General features: G+C 35.8%; 1 protein-coding gene across 1 annotated transcript in view; it reads right to left on the reverse strand.

The window, feature by feature from the left end:
• The window catches only part of dpa (disc proliferation abnormal), a 212884-nt gene that overhangs the window by 162560 nt on the left and 31924 nt on the right, over positions 1–18400 (reverse strand). The window contains exon 5 of the mRNA XM_090378338.1: positions 3846–3933. Coding sequence (XP_090234464.1) covers positions 3846–3933 — 88 coding nt within the window. The remainder of the gene's footprint in view (positions 1–3845; positions 3934–18400) is intronic.

The raw sequence follows: 18400 nt of genomic DNA on the forward strand, positions 1-18400 counted from the left end.
CACTAAACCCTCAATAAGTATTCATGTACAGTTGATCTTTACATATTGCATTTGAAATAAACTTCTATGTAGCATCGTGGAAGTGGATATTTTGGATAAATTGAAAGGATTAAACAACTTATAAAGGGGAATTGATTGAACAAATGGGAAATTGATCCCTTGCATCATTCTGCCACTACCAAACATTAAACATGTCACTTGTAAATGTAATATCTCTCTCTCTCTAGTACTTTTTTACTCACAAAGTGAAAGAGTGACAGAGAGACAGAGATGACATCACTTATTTTTGAATTTTCATAGGTTCTTATTTAAAATTAATATCCTGTATTTTATTAAGATACAATTATGCTATTCCCAGTTTTAACCATTTGAATGATTATAATCCAATAATAATTATTTAGAGGAATAAGATTTAATCTTTAAACTTTTAAACAGCACATGGTCAGGAGGGTGCCTCCGTAGCCAGGTGGGCAGGAGCAGCAGTGCTTAGCACACACTTCTTGATTAGACCGGGGTCCGAGCCCGTGACCACCAAATACGGAGGATGCACTCACAGCTTAACCCTCAAACCAAAAGTACTATGAAATTTCTCCACCTTATGTGTGTGCACCAGTCATGTAAGCAAGAATAGGAGTTGTTAACATTAGTGAAAACAACTTAAAGCAATTCTGAGCAGTTTGAGTTTAGAAGTCTGAATTTAATGGAATTCCTTCTAATCACTGGAATTTATTAGCAGTTAGTAGATGTTTATTTTACTAGAATTCAGCAAGTATAGTCGAGTGAACTATGTAATACAAGTTATTGCAAAATTACCATTTATTTTCTTTTCCAAAATGAACTGTTTTATTGAAAATGAGGTTACAAATGAAAGAGGGTTTCATACTTAAAAATTCTTTACCTCTGGAAATAATGTTTACAATAAATATTACAGTGCTTACCACTATATAAAGAAGTTAGGAAACTCAAGAAGAGGGTTATGGATTTCTTACTTCAAAATTTTATAGAGATGTAAATAAATTGAATTGGGTTTATAAAAGTTTCAAAGGAGACTTTTAATACTTCGGTTTGCAGTTTATTCCAAGTATGGCTTACAATACTGGTCAAAATCTTAAAACGGTATTTCGGTATTTTTAATTTATGAAACCGGAATACAAAAACAAACGTTTTTCTCAATAAATTTTGATGACAATTAGGTGCAATAAAGTAAGGAAAAAAAATTAGTACTATAATTACTTGAATTCATGTTTTAAATAAACTTTTATTGCAATAATAAATATTCTGAAAAAAAAAAAAAAAACCTTAAAATACAGTTATTTTAAAAACAAAGAAATGCATATTGTTACTGCAAAGTTTAGTTATGTTTAAGCATCCACACTACATGTGTGGATGCTTAAACATAACTAAATAAAGTGTCCGAATAAAGTGAGCTCTTAAGAAACATAAGCAAGCAATAGTATGATCGTTTAAAATGGACCTAATTTTGGTACATACAGTATTTGATTAGCGACAGAAAATGCCCTTTCGGATTCTATGCTGAATGGTGCGATTGTACTGAGATAATCATAGGCAATCTCAGTCCATATTTTCTAGGCTTTGAACTTTTTTTTAGCAAGAATAGTAAGTACTTCATTAATTTCCGACTCAAGTTCATCTTTTAGAATCTCATTGGAGTCGGACAATTTCTTATTTTGGAAAGAATTTGCAGAACACTGATGTTCTGTTCCACATTGGTCTTCCATGGTTGAATTATGTTCATCATTTTCTGAAGGAGAAAGACGTTTTATTAAGCGAAGTATAATTTTCACTGTAGTATCTTTACAGAGTCTGGGAGAGAGCAAAGAGTGGGGATAAGGAATAAAGAAAAGAGCAAATAGTGCAGTTAAGGCATTCTTCACATATATAAATGCAAAGAACAGAAGGACAAATCAGATTGGACCCTTATGTAATGGACGTGGGACAGTATTAGATACCACAGCTAAAGTTGCAGATGAACTCAATAGTTACTTTGCATCGATATTTACATTAAAAAAAAAACTCTATGTGTCAATGAGATATTATGAGTGAAGTGAAGTTGAAAAAAAATGTAATTAATGATGTCGAAATTTCAAATGATTATTTAATGAGAACTTTTGCGCCTACAGGCGAGTAAGGCTCCTTTGGTTGATGGTATACACCATATAATATTAAAGGGAGCAGAAAGTGAGTGCATTGAACCATTAAGGCTAGTTATGAGAGCATCACTGGACTCAGGAGAGATTCCATTGGATTGGTGTAAATTGGAACATAAAGGCGGTTCTAGGAGTGTAACGGGAAATTACTGACAGGCCAGTCTAACTTCAGTAATAGGGAAAATCATGGAGGCAATGATCAGTGGTGGAATTCAGAATCATTTAGGTGGAAATGGAATTCTGTAGAATACACAGCATGGTTTTGTAATGGGAAAATCATGTTTAATTAATCTGGTTAGCTATTTAGACAGGGTCACTCAAGAGCTGGACTTAGGGAATAATTTCAACATTGTTTATTTGGATTTCAGCAAAGCATTTGACTCAGTCCCACATGAGTGGTTACTTTATAAGTTGGAGCAGGCTGGAATCATAGGGAAAATCCTTAGATGGATAGCACAATGGCTTGAGGGCACCAGGCAGAGGGTTGTGATAAATGGTTATTCCTCAGATTGGGTTAATGTAAGAAGTGGAGTTCCCCAAGGATTAGTATTGGGACCACTGTTGTTTTTGATTATCTTAAATGACATCTATGAAGGGATGGAGGGCATGAGGTCTTGCGACTTACAGATGATGTAAAGATCAGTAGAGTAGTTAATGATCGCCGCCAAGCACAGCTTCTTCACAGTGACCTAGATAGACTTCTGGAATGGTTAGAAAAGTGGCAGCTCTACTTTAATTCAGCAAAATGCAAGGTCTTACACCTGGGGAACAGCAACCCCAAAATAACTTATACACTTGGTGAAGTTGAACTAAAGTCAGTAGTGGAGAATTGGGACTTGGGAGTTACGATACGGTCAGACAGGAAGTCATCCGAGAATTGTGGACAGATTGCAATGTTGCATGGTGTCCTATTGATGATTTATCGAACATTTGCTTGTAGAGATAACGACGTCATAATCACATAAAGGCGATTTTTTTATAACCTTTATGTGATTAAATTATAAACAATTATTTTTTTTTAAATTAGTACCGAAAAACCGGTATTTTTTGTATTAATACTGGTATTTCAATACAGGAAAAAAACAACCGGGATCCTGGGGGAACCATAATTCCAAGACAACCAAAGGTAACAACATAGATAATTTGGATCTTTAAGTGTGCTGTATCATTTGTTGGGGGGGGGGGGGGTCAATGTAGTGATACAAATAGAAAATTGCTTATTTTTGTAATGATAATTTACAAGAAGAGATCAAGATAATATGCTAGGTATGTTATGTTCAGTGAGATGTACTAGAAGTAAAACTGGTACAACTGAAATAGAGTAAACAATCAATTTTACAGACCTCAATTTAATAGATGAAAAAAAATTAGACTGGCACCAGAGTGTATTCTGAATGTACTTACAAGACAGAAAACTAGAACTGCATGAATCATGGCAGCCAACAGCAAAGAAATCTAGTCTTTTTATGAATACACGTATCATATTATTAAGTGCTTGTCTGTACTCTGTTTATATTATAACCTCACCATCATGGCCCCTAAGAAAACTGGTAAAAAGAGAAAGCATGTGCATCCAAGTGCTGTGCAAAAATTAAAGCTGTTAGAAAAGAGACACTGGTCTCAGTTAATGAAACTTTGATTGGATATTTCAAATTCATTTACATTCATAATACTTACACTGATGATCTAGGTGTTTCAGCTCCTGTACTATGAGAGCTTGGAGTTCCATAATTCAGAGGTGAACTAAGATCAATCTCACTAAACACTAAAAAAAAAAAAAAAAGAAATAAAATAAATAAATGAACATAAAATAAAATTTTATGTTCATTTATTCAAAACTTTTTCAAAACTTTGAAAAATTTTTCACTTTGAAAAATCGGTTTCCTATCAAGTATGCACAAGATCTACAAAGTAACTACAGTCAGTCCTCATATAACACGTGTTTACACTACACGAATTTGATCATACACGATTTATAAATGGGGGAACGATATCTTATATAACATGAACCGAATTCGCTTATGCACGATTCGCCTTTGTGTTTACAAGAAATGGCAGTCGAACGCAGAATCGCCCCAACCGAACGCAACATGATAGGAATGAAGAGAAGATTCTGAAAATGTATTTATGTTTTTATATCAGTGAAGGGGAAACACATTTCACCATAATAACATAAAAACCAACACAATTCCAGCTATCCGTATAATCGCAAATGCAATTAGAAAGAGTTTACTACCAGTTTATAACAGATTCCACTAGCAGGAACGCAACTGGAAATTGTTTTTATTGTTTTATGGTAGTAACCCCTAGAAATGTGCTTTAGTAAAATGTGAGGTGTTAATAGTGTATTTCTGCCTTTACGGTGTTGTTTATTCAGTTGCTACACGCGCGCAGGTTTGTTTATGTGTATCAAGCGTGCCTCCTCGTTTTGTAATTGCGCTTTATTCCCTAAAAATGAGTAAAATACTTAAAAGGTGTGAAAAGGAAGTGTCCTGGTGAAGACAGTGCAGAATCAGAGAGAAAAAGAAAAGCAATATCGATAAACAGAGGCGGACTGGGTCAAAAATTCTTACCCGGGAAAATTTGTAGCGGCCTCATACTATGGTTTATGGACAAAATCACACCAGCCTCCGGCCCACCGGGGTTTCCCCGGTAAGGCTTATGGCCAGTCCGCCTCTGTCGATAGAGAAAAAATATGAAATTGTGAAACGCTCTGAGTGAAATGAAAGACCATATGATTAGATCTGTAGATCCTCATTTAGGTCTGTAGCACGTGCTACAGACCTAAATGAGGCAACGCAGAGAATTACAAAGAATGCAGAGAAAAGAAAAACAACTTTCATAGCAGGAACAACTCAAAGTGTAATTAAAATTCATTAGATCAAGACACAAAGAATTGGAAGAGAGGGAACAGCTGTCATCTGTTTCGATCAAACAAAAAACAAGTTTGCTTACGATAGAAGCAAAAGCATTAGCAATATTTTATTATGTAATAGTCGTAATAATATATGTAAGTATTTTATTACGATTATTTATTGTGTTTGGTAATGTTTTGATTACAAATGTGTGTTCAATCTTCGGTGGTCGGCACCTAACCCTATTTTTCCCCATAGGGCCTGTTGTTTATATTGCACGAGGGTTTCTAGGAACACAACTATCGTGCTATACAAGGACTGACTGTATAAGCAAATTACAATCGTGATGAAATTACTTTGGATTACAGATTCTTCAGTTATCGTTCATTTACCTGTAACAGAAGATTATCATTAGACGTAATTTGGAAAACGTAAAAATAATGAAAAGTAATTAGCTGGCAAGAAATAAAAATATATGAGCGTATGTACTTACCTATGAACATAATTTTTACATTTAAAGTTGTATTCATTATCTAGTAATGCTAATGATACAAGGAATTAATGTTTCATTTATCACATGAATTTATGATGGACAAAAGTGTGATAACTTAAGTCAAAAACTGGTATACTACTAGACAAAACAATCTCTAAGAATGCAAGTAAGTAGATGCTTGGGGCAGTAATAAATCTTGGAGCTCAACAGTTATTCAGGTGTCAGATACCATGACAGGTGATGTTCTCCAAAATGATTCAGTCCCACTGATGAATCACCAGGTACTAACTACTATTCCTCATTTCATTCAAATGAAATAATTTTAATGGGACACCTGATTCTTATGGAAACTGTGTACATCAGGAAATCACTATATGTTGCAGCAACAAGTCCTAAGTGCATCATTTTCTGTAAGCTTTCTCCTAATGCACATGCCAACCAATTTTTTTCATTGGGAAAAAATGTGAACCACACAGATCTTTGAATGCTTATTCCAAATCTGTTTTCATTCCTCTAGCATGTCTAGTTTTTGTGATGAGACCAAATATGTGAATATGATAACACTATACTACTCACATAACAGCCAACCTACATGAATATAATTATTATTTATTTATTATCATTGTTTATACATTCATATTTATGTAACTGTTTGAACATATCTATTTGCACATTATTTCATAATTTAATTATTTGATGTATAAATTACGGGGAGTGGTCAATAAGTATTAACTCTAACCTAGAAATATTTGAGTTAGAGATTTGAAACTTGACAGACAATTTCATGCTTCTCTACGTAGCTACCCTCTAGATCTACACTACCCCCCTCCCTATGTATAAGCTCTTTCAGTCCTCTCAAATAGAACCTCACCTTCAGCAGAAAACCAGAATTAGACTTCATTAATTACCTCTTCATCAGTTTGAAATCTGCAGCCCTGCAATGGTTTCTTCATTTTAGGGAAATGGAAGAAGTATGAAGGCAAGAGGTCAGGATAATAAAGCAAGTGCTACAGATTTTCAAAGCTACATCTGATTACAAAGTGCACTCTGAGATCAGCCTTTTGAGCAGGAGCACTGTCAACCAGGAGGCAGATACCTTTGAATATCTTCTACATCTCTTCAATTTGAAGGCCTCCCTTAACTTTTCCAGGATATTTCTCTAGTACTATCCAGTGATGCTATTGCCTTTTGGAAGGTAGTCTGTAAGGATGATACATGCAAAATTCCAGAAGTTTGACAACACAACCACATTGGCAAAAAACTGAACCTCACCTTTTTTTTGTAATTGGTGGAGATGAATGCTTCCATTGTTTGTCCATGTTTTCCTTCTGAGTCATAGTGATGTACCTAGCATTCATCCACCCATCACAATTTTTCAAAAAAATAAGAATTCTCACTACAAAGCTCCAACAATTGTGCAAAAACACTCCTTTCTGTGGAGCAATTGAGAAGATGTCAACAATCTCAGAGCCTATTGAGCTCCCACCCTAGACATGTACAGGAACTCATGCATTATAATGGCCAATGCTGAATTCATTTGTTATAAAATTTATAATCATATGTCTGTCTTCAAGGACTAGCTGTTCCACTCTACCCACAATGGCAGAGTTTGTGACTGAAATGGGTCTTCCTTCTCTTGGATCATCATACACACTGCTCTGCCCACACCTGAACTGTCTTTTCCAATTTTCCACTCTCTCATATGATGAGCAATCTTAAATTTTTTTCCACATATAATAAGCAGTATTAAATTTTTATCTGCAATCAACATAAATTTATATGTAAATGTAATTTCATACCACTCTGCCCAATGCGTTGGATACCACAATCTGCAAGTGATCACATAAATAACATCAATCATATGGCAAAAATTTGGACCAATATTATTACCATTACTATTAGAAATGGTATATATAGAGGCATTAAGCATAATTTATTGCGACATCTACTAAATTTAAGTTCTTCCACCTTTCTAATATAAATCCTGAAGTCTTGAATATAAGAAATGGACTCACCACAAATTTTCAAAATACAGTAGTTCCACTGAGTGCATTACATGCATAATGACCATGTGAGAGACTTCTCAAATTATCCATGGCCTGTTCACAATTTCACTTGAGTTGCTAATTATATTTAATTTGCAACACTATTTTGAACAAACGATGGTTCATCCATCATTTATCATGGATCAGCTTTTACAGATTCACTGATGTAATTATATTCATTTAGCCTGATTTGATATCACCATGGGACGGAATGTGTTTATAACTAAATTATTTGAATTTATATAAATAAAAAAAGAATCATTTCAAATTTGAAACAGTTAGTCTAACAAATTGCAAATATTTCATAAAAGGATCATGGGTGTATAATTAGAATGCAGTGTATTAGATATACATTTTGTGATATGCAGTGTGTGTGTGTGTGCGTGTGGCTTAGCTGTTTCAGTGCAGTTCTATATGGTTCAGTTTTTATAGTTTTGTAGATAATTGTAGGTACGATATATTATACAGGGGCTTAGTTTAAGTAGTAGTAGTAGTAGTGGCATGTGATGCAAGAAAGCAAATGTATGAGCTTATGCAGCATCTGCCAAAAAAAAAAAAAAAAAAACATCACACCATTCCCTCCAAATGCCTGTCCAGTTCCTCCTTAAATTTATTCAAGCTATCAACTTCCACAACGACAGATGGAAGTTTGTTCCAGCAATTAACCACCCGCTGGCTAAAGGCAAATTTCCGCACATCTATTCTACATCTGTCTTTTCTTAATTTGAATTTATGCCCCCTTAGGTTCGTAATCTGAACAAGTGGAAGGATCCCATCAGAATTCAGCGTGCTCAATCCATTCAAGGCCTTATATACCTCAATCAGATCACCGCACAGGTGCCTAGTCTCCAGCCACTGCAATTTGCAGAACTTAAGCCTCTCTTGGTAAGAGGATCCCTTCATTCCCCTCACCAATCTTGTTGCCCTTCTCTGTACACGCTCAAGCAAATCTACATCCTTCCTAAAATGTGGCCCCTAGACCTGCACGCAGTACTCAAGGCGTGGCCTGACCATTGCCTTATACAGAGGGATAATCACCTCCTTTTCCCTGCTAGCAAAATTCTTATATATCATTGACAAAACCCCATGACCTGCCCTGGCAGCCTGTCTGCATTGCTCAGAGAACTTCATATCTGACTGCACAATTACTCCCAGGCCTTTTTCATTTTCTACCACCTTAAGTGTAGTACCACACAGTTGGTACGTTTCTCTGGGGTTATTTCTATACATATGCAGTACTTTGCATTTGTCAAGGTTAAACTTCAGTTGCCACTTCTTAGCCCATCTGCTCAAATTATCTAGATCCTGTTGCAGTAGCACACTGCCATTACTGTCATTAACAACCCTGCCAACCGTTGTATCATCTGCAAACTTTGACATTAAGCCTGATATACCTTCATCAATATCATTGATAAATATACAAAACAACAGTGGACCTAACACCGAACCCTGTGGGACTCCACTAATAACATTAGTCCAAGAAGAGCAGCACCCATTGATTACCACCCTCTGTCTTCTCGCACTTAACCATCCTTTTATCCATTGTAGCAACTTACCCTTAATACCATTCTGCTCCAATTTGTACAATAGTCTTCCATGCACAACAGTGTCAAAAGCTTTCCTGAAATCCAAATATATGATATCAAAACTGTTTTTTGCATCCAGTTCCTTTGTAACCACATCATAATATCCTATCAAATTTGTCAGACAAGACTTTCCCTTAACAAACCCATGCTGTGTCTGAATTATTGCTGCAGTCTTGTCTAGATGATCCTGCAATGCATCTTTAACCAGCGACTCCATTATTTTACCCGGAACAGAAGTTAAACTAACTGGTCTGTAATTACTTGTGTCACCCTTCGATCCCCCTTTGTGAATTGGGGATACATTTGCACATCTCCAGTCCGTGGGAACCTCCCCTGAGTCCAAGGATTCTCTCATAATTATGGCTAAGGGTTTGCTTAGGTGCCTTGCCGCCTCCTTTAATATAACTGGATAGATCCCATCCACCCCAGGAGCTTTTCTTACGTTTAACATCAACAATTTCTCTTCCACTTTGCTCTCAGTTATTACAAGATCATTAAGCACCCTGCTACAATTTGATAACCTTCTGCCATTTTCAAACCTTAATAATTCCTCACGTGTGAATGTAGATGCAAAATACTCATTCAGTTTGTTTGCTATCTGAGCAGGATCATCAACAGTATGTACGAAGTGTGGTAGATATTGACTAGTGCAATAAAAAGAACACTTAGTGCAGGAATGCAAAAATGGTTTTATTTTTACTACCTGATGGAATGCACTTATTACACCATTCTAAAAGTTCCTGAAAAAAGTCAGCGAAGGAGTCCAAAGAGATGATGTTCAGCTTGATGGTTATGTTTTTCTTGACATCCTCAACAACCTGAAATTTCTTTCCTTTTAGGGCAGTTTTCATCTTGGGGAAGAGAAAGAAGTCTGCTGGTGCTAAATCAGGAGAGTAGGATGGATGGTTAATCTGTAAGATGCCATGTTTCATCAGAAAAGTCTTCAAAACAAGTGTACAAAATGGGAGAGGAGACATTATCATGCAACAAGAACCAGCTGCCTATCTCTCAAAATTGCAGCCTCACCCAGGAAATGCATTTCAATAGTCTTTGAAGCATCTGTATATGGAATGCAGTATTGACTGTCTCCCCTTCAGGTACAAATTCCTTGAGAACCACACCATATTTGTTGAAAAACGTGATCAGCATCAACTTGATCCAGGATTTCTGTAAATGAAAATTTTGGTATTTGGTGATGATTTTGAAGTCCACTACATGCTCTGTTGCTTCGTCTTTGGGTTGTACTGAAACACCCAACACTCATCTCCAGTGATAAAGTCAAGCAAATAAGGACTGTCTTGACAAGTCTGGATAGCCTTCACAAAATAGACACTCTTTGTTGCTTCGGCTCATCCATGAGGCTGTGCGCCACAAATTTTGAACAGACCCTCCTTTTCCCTAAATCTTCATGCAGAATTTGACAAATCATCTCCCTATTTACACACAATTCGTCAGACAGCATTCTGAGGGTCAAATGACAATCTCTTGCCGCAATTTCCCAAACCTTTCTCTTGAGCTGCTTATACCATTCCAAAACATTTCATCACCTTAAACAGTTTTTAACATTTCGTATGTTTCTGTTGCAGATTTTCCTTGTTCAAAGCAAAATTTGATATTTGTTCATTGTTCCATTGCAAAATCATGACATGCAACCTTTGTAGTGCTACAAAACTGGTTGTTACTTGCAACCCATCAACCTACTGGATAACTGGATACTCTATACCATCGTTCGTTGAAGGAAGTTTGAACTACAACATACCATTTTCATTTATTTTCAAACTCATCAAACATGACTGCAATAGCAACAGCACCAAGAACTTCATTGCCACATCTCGTTTATTGATTTTTACTTTGACAGACCAGAAGATAATTATAGTTTTTATGGATTGTGGCTTAACATTTTTCATTTCATTTCATAGTATTTCGTGGTATTTGGCCTGTATACACACACACCCCTCTGATAAAATTCTGTGCTGATGTAAATAAAGATAAATGGCATTTTCTATATATATTCATTTTAAAATGGATTAGAAGAGGAGCTTTTCAACACACAGGTGCCAAGCTTAGAAGATGTTAGAAAAGTAGAAAGGATGAAAATAAAAGTACAGAATGCGAAAATTATTTCTAATGCAAAAATTAAATATAAATTAATTGTCAGATTTGTATTAATGCACAAGGAGGGTCAAGATTTATGCAGGAGGCCAAAATAGAAAATTATAAAAATTAAGATTTTGCAAGGATGGGGATATATTAAAAACCATAGTGTACATTAATACCACAAAGAATTAACGGGGATAAGATTATCACAGCCAATATCTTCTGGGGACTGCAACCATTAATCTATCCAGGACACGGCATTTAAACCTCCATAATGACATAGAAAATAAAGGATCTAAAGTTAATTTGCAAATGGCTAGTAAAGGAATTTAAATGCAGCTGAATGTGTAACAGGATGAGGAGAAATGCATAACAATACATATCTATAATTCAAAGGTTTATATGACAGTATACATGTAGTTTGAGCATTTCTATTTCTAATGCTTCAACTGCACGTAGAGCAGTGCTTTTTTTGGTACTGTAAGCAACGGTACGCCATACCAGCACATTTATTAACAGTGATACGTAATGGTATGCCATATCGGCACCTTTATTAACAGTGACATGTGATATTTGGATGCAGTACACTTCGAAATTTATAACATTCCGTAAATTTTTTCACATGTTTACCTACTATTCAAATAAGCTTAAAGTTATTTAACTAAATTTGCATTTTTCATTGTCTATTGTTAAGATGTTTTCTATATAACACTTTATAACCATTTTTAGAATTCTAAATTACTCATTCAGACCTCTGTTTAACAAACTCCTTTTATAGCGAATTTTTTTGAATTTCCTCTTGGAAGTTACACTTAAAATAGTTTCCGTCGAGCAAAGAAAATTTTCATATAAAGAATGGATTAGAACAGACTTAACTCCGTATGCACTGTTTGCATTTCTGGCCTTCAGGCAATTAGTGCTGCTGCACGAATTAAGAGAGCTAAAGGGATTACCATTCTACAACTTAGGGATACTCATAACACCTATTCGACCACCTGTCCCACATACGGAGAAGTCGCGCTGGTCAACAGTGAGCAGATCAAGGGGTATTCCCGATGCTGCCAGTGGACTTTCCTCAACCTTTTACTGCAGTGGTGTCCAACCTTTTCTCCCAGGTCAGGCTAGCAACCTCTCACCCACTCTTGTTTTTTTTCCCCCCCCCCTAGCAATTTATCCTGGAATGGGACTCCCTTGGCCCAGGGGAGTCCTCCCTCCTCTTTTGTCCTTCCCCTCTTCACCTGACTCTAGTTTTCTTTTCCTCCCTGGGAAACTCGTTCCCCAGAGAGGAGGCCAAGCAGATGAGTACCTGGAGGCGGAAGTCCAGGTGATCACTGCTTCCAGGGAGCCAAAAGGCCAATACAGAACACACACAAGCTTACAGGCAAAATTTGTCTGTCCTCTCACTTTCTCCTGTGTGGGATGAAAATCTCCTGTGCGAGTTTAAAACTTTTTTTTCTCTCTCTGCTTCCTTTTCCCCTATCCCAGTTCAACCGGTTGGAATTTTTTAAATTTTTTTATTACATGATACACACTGGCCGAGTCTGTATGCAACGAGGCAGAGATTAACTTCTGTTCTAGGAGCTGCCCATACAAAAACACAAATACCCTTTTCCCATACAGGGGCAATATTCAAAAAAATTCAAAGTTAGATTTCTTTCGTGGGCCTCACTGAGTGATTCGAGAAAAATTAATGTTACTTTTTCCATATCTTGTTACAGGTAAAAGAAAAATTGAAAATATCCGGAAATTTTATTAAGTAAAATACATAATTACATTTACTGAACAAAACATTTAATGAGAATTTTTTGAAAATTAACAAAATTTTAAATTCTGTTTTAGTTCACTTTCCGCGGTGGGCTTTAGGTTGGACACTGCTGTGAATTAACTTTAAGGGTCCCGTTCGAGAATTAAGAGAGAGTGGTTTTCTTTTACCCCAACAAAAAATCATCTGTTGTTTTGCAGAAGTGCGTTATCTGCATTTTTCAGTAAATTTTCCCCATCTCTGTTTACATGGTCACAGTACCTGAATATCCGAATGATATCATTTTGGACAGTTTCAAAAAAAAAAAAAAAAAAAAAAACAAGAAAAGAAAATATTCAAATTTAACAACTAGCTCAAAGAACTAGTGACAATATAGATGATGAGAGAAGGAAAATGACAACGAAGGTATTAAACCTTCTAAACGTGAAACGTTGGCATTTGTTGAAAATGAAGTTAGAAAATTGTCAATTAGGTTACAGTTAAATGAAAGAGATACAATTCGTGGATTTCGGGGGTACCCAATTGATAAGACAGTTTTAGAAGAATTGAAGCATTTGATAAACGCTCTGAGTATGATACCAATTTCATCGAGTGAATGTGAATGAGAATTTTCACAAATTAATCTGATCGTCAGCCCAACCAGTGCTTCGTTGATGACAAAAACAATTTCTTCACTCCTATTTCTTAAAATTGTAGACCAACCGCTGACACGCTTCGATCCAGCAAACATGTCCATTCGTGGCTGCTTCGGAAACGCCATTCAGCAACAGACACAAACAGATGAAAAGAAGTTGGCATAGTGTGTTGGATGAGAACTTAATAAATATTTGAAATATTCTACAAAAACTTTATGATGAAATTATTTTTACTTATTACTTATTTTACTTTTATTTTTTTTTTTTTTTTACACATTTTACTTATTTTTTTTATATACTTAAATAACAAATTTATGCTTAATAAACTGTGTTAATATACTTAATTTGATGTTCTTAATCCAAAAACATTACTACTAAAGTAACAATATCAGGAATTTTTTTAGAGTACTTTTAAAATTCTAAAAATCCTTTTAATTTTCATTTTCTCTGATAGCAAAGAATGAGTCATCATCATCATCAGCCATTTTCAATCCACTGCAGGATGAAGGCCTCTCCAGCAACTTTCCAGTTCCTTCTGTTTTGTGCAGTGGCCATCCATTTACTACCCACAAACTCATGAATTTCATCTATACATCTCCGCCGCTGTCTTCCAGGTTTTCTTCTAGCTTCTCTTGGGTACCATTCTGTTATTTTCTTAGTCCATCTGTCATCATGTCTTCGAGCTATGTGTCCTGCCCAAGACCATTTTAGTTCTTTCTTAGTTTTGATAAGAATGTCCTTTACTTGAGTTCACTGCCTAATCCACGTGTTTCTCTTCATATCTAACAGTCTTATTCCCAATATAATTCATTCCATTCTTCGCTGTGTAGTTCTCAGCTTCTCTTCCATTCTTTTGGTGAGTGCCCAAGTTTCACTTCCATACATCATGATGGGGAGTATACATTGGTTCATTATTTTACGTTTCAGACAAAGTGGGATATTGCTCTTCAGTATGTGACTATATTTCCTGAATGCTATCCATCCAAAATTTATTCTTCTCTTGACTTCCAGCCATTTTTCATTATTACAGCTAATAACTTGTCCCAGATAAGATGACTCCACCTTTTCAAATACTGCTCCTTCAATCATTATGTCTCTTTCTATGGCATACTTGTTCATCATTACTTTTGTTTTAGCCATATTCATCTTTAGTCCAAAATCCTTACTAACTGTGCATAACTGATTAAGATTTTCCTCTAATTCTTTATGATCGTGGCTTATGACCACAAATTATCTGCAAATTGTAAATGGTTTAGGTAATTTCCATTCACATTGACTCCTTTCTGCGACCAGTCTAATATTCTGAAAGCTTCCTCAAGGGCAGCAGTAAACAAGTTCACAGATATTGTCTCCCCTTGTCAAACTCCTTTCTCAGTTTTAAATTTGCTACTGTCTTTCTCTAGTCTAATAAAGGAGGTAGTGTTCTCATATATTTTCTTAAAAATCATAATATATGGGGTATCTATGCCTTGTCACCCGAAACATTGCCTTATGCTGTATGGAGTCAAATGCCAGGCATAATGGTGTTTTATATTCATTTGCTTTCTCCATTAGCTGTGATATTACATGAAGGTGATCCATAGTTGAGAATCCTGTCCTAAAGCCAGCTTGCTCTTTCGGTTGATTCTCATCAAGTATTCTTTCTAATCTGTTAGTAATGACCCTTGTGAACAACTTGTAGATGTGGGATAACAAACTAATTGGTCTATAATTTCCAGTTTCTGATTTATCTCCTTTCTTATGCAGCAAAACTATGATTGCATTATTCCACTGCTTAGGCGTCACACCTTTTCTAATGCATTTTGTGAAGAGCCTTGCCAGTTTTGTGTTACGTCTCTTCCTCCCAATTTTAACAACTCTACAGTAACTTCATCTTCCCCTGGGACTTTGTAATTCTTAATTTTCTTCAACGCATGTTCTACCTCATCAGGAAGTATATTGGGTATGTCGTTATGTGTTGCTAATTTGCGATCCATCTTCCGCACTGCTAGCATCATTCGCTCGCTCCTTGTATATTTCTCTATAGTAGTCTTCTGCTATTTGAATTATGTCTTCTCTGCTATTTATAAGTACACCATCTTTACTATTCTTCAGTTTCAGTATCATTTGTCTTTCTGTATTACTGCTCATGGCTGTTGTTTTAAGTCCTTTGTTTTCCCTTAACGCTTGTTCTACTTTTGTGTTAAATCTTCTTATGTCCTCTCTGAGTCTCTTTCTAATGGCTTTGCATAACCCAGTATACTCAATTTTCTCCTAGTCAGTGTTTATCTTGCTTTTCATTTGTCGCCTTCGGTTCATCATAACAAGTGTTTCTTGACTAATTTCTTCTTCTTTGGATTTCTTTTTCCCTATAGGTTTCTTGGGCTTTATCACTTTCAGAAAGTTGTAATATTCCTCGTCGATATCTTGGTCCTGAGCAGTCTACAGAAGCTCAAACTTGTTCTTAAGTTCCAGTACATACTGCTTTTTCTCCTCTTCTGTTATCTCAAAGACCTTTGTATTATTTACTTGAGTCAGTTTTTTCCTTTCCTTTCCTGCATCAAGTGTTCATCTTACCATTCTATCACTTCCAACATTTACCTTATTCAGGACGGTAATATCACTCACAACATATCTTCTGTTAGTGAGGATGAAGTCGATTTCATTAGTTGTTAATCCATTTGGATTCTTCCATGTCCACTTTCTGTTCACCCTTTTCTTGAAAAAAGTGTTCGTTACTGACAATCCTCGAGATTCTGCAAATTCCACAAGTCTTTCACCTCTTTCATTTCTTTCACCCAATTCCAAAATTTCCTATAGCTCCCCTTTCTGCACTGTTTTGTATTTTCCAACCTTAGCATTAAGTACCCCATAATAATAGTGTAGTGGGTTTTCTGCTCATCTGGAAGACTCAATTTTGGTGTACATTTCTTCAACCTCTTCATCATCACGGCTCGATGTTGGTACATAAATCATTATAACCTTTAGTTTGTACCTCTTAGAAATTTTGAGTATTAGTCTTGACATCCTTAGTGATGTACTTTTGAATTCCAAAGTGTTGTTTTTTATATCTTTATGGACCAGAAACCCAACTCCACCTTTGCTCCTTTAACTGTTTCCATTGGTGTACAGCAGATTTCCACTTGATAAACTTATAAGTGATTCATTTCTTCTTCTTGTTTCAGCCAAACCAACGATATTCCATTTCACATTTTCTAATTCCTTTTCCAGCTCTAATATCCTGTCTTCACCGATGAGCGATCTTATGTTGTAACAGGCCAAGTTCAGTTTTCGTGCATGGCAGCCTGGTCATACCCAGAGATTCTTAGCACCCTCTGCTTCCACTCTGATCCTCTCGCTGCCATAAGAGGGGGGGAGTGAAGCCGCTGGGGACTGAGGGCCATTTGTTTCGTCGTGCTGTCATGTGCTGGAGGGTTTGGTCTTTTCCTCTTCATGCTGACCAGGCGTCTTGAAGAGAACCAAGAGAACCAAGTTAGGTTCGTTGCCACCTAAGTGATGTAACAGGGCTTACCATCGAGATGGTGTGCATGAATGGATTTTAGGGAGGCAGGCCAACCAGACTTCTCCTAAATCTTCTGTAATAGACAGTTCAGTGTTTTAGACTGAGTGTCTGATAACACACAAAATACTTGTTCCCTCTAAGCCCCGCAAAGAATGAGTACTGGCACCTATTTTTTTTTACAAAAAATAGCACTGACATAGAATAATGGTAAATGATTTGGCAACAAGACAACCATATTTTGTTCAATATGGTTGTCTTGTTCAACCTTTTGTTCAATCCAAGTTCTTTGTTTAGTCCATTTTTCAAAATAAAAAGTCATTCTGTTTCTGCATTTTTGTAAGGATGCTAAGAAACTTCAGAAATTAGCAAAATGGACATTAAGAAGATGATTGATCGTGTAGTGAAGACTCACTTGCAAGAAAAAAAAAAAAAACTGTTCTTTGTTAACAATTCTCTAATTCTAATGAAAAATCTTATTCTTTAGCAAAGAATGCACTTGGAGAACACTAAAGAAAATTGAGTCAGTAACAACCTTTACAATTCAATATAGTTAGAGAAGGACGCTACATGGTTGTTTTCCATTAAGGTTATTTTGTTATATTAAAACCACTCTTATACCACGTGAAAATTAATAATATAGTTTATTAAGCTGTTTGCCTACATTACTATACTTTAGGGTGACATTTTAGGTGTCAGTAAGATACTCGAAACATCGCCCTAATGTATAGTAATGTAAGTGAAGAGCCTAATAAACTAGATTATTAATTTTCACATGGTATAAGAGTGGTTTTAATATAGCAATTTTACAATATTCTGCAACTTCTACAACTTCTGCAATATTCTACAATATTTTACAACTGCATTCAGAAACCTGATTTGGGAGCACTGAATCTGAATGCAGAAAGCTTCTAGATTCCATTCAAACGAGGGCAGTTAGGTTAATTAATGACCAGTCTTGAACAAAGTTATTTATGATCTTCTGTTGACTAATCACACACTTTCCATAACAATTCATAAATTTGTGTTGGCATTCATCCATGTAAAGTTTCAATTTTGTTGAAATTTAATCCCACTCTGTCTCACAGATGTTCGGTTTCTGCTGCATACCTTTTCTATAGTTCAAATTATTAATATTAATATAATTCCCACTCTTTCTTCCAAGCCAGTCTGAACACATGCCGCAACCAGTCAGCATCCTTTTACTGTCCAACTTCAAACTCACAGAACCAATTTTTCTTCTTCCTCATTTATTCCTTC

The sequence above is a fragment of the Mastigoproctus giganteus genome, chromosome 7, assembly GCF_048544385.1.
Source record: "Mastigoproctus giganteus isolate SK-2022 chromosome 7, ASM4854438v1, whole genome shotgun sequence".
Taxonomy (NCBI): domain Eukaryota; kingdom Metazoa; phylum Arthropoda; class Arachnida; order Uropygi; family Thelyphonidae; genus Mastigoproctus; species Mastigoproctus giganteus.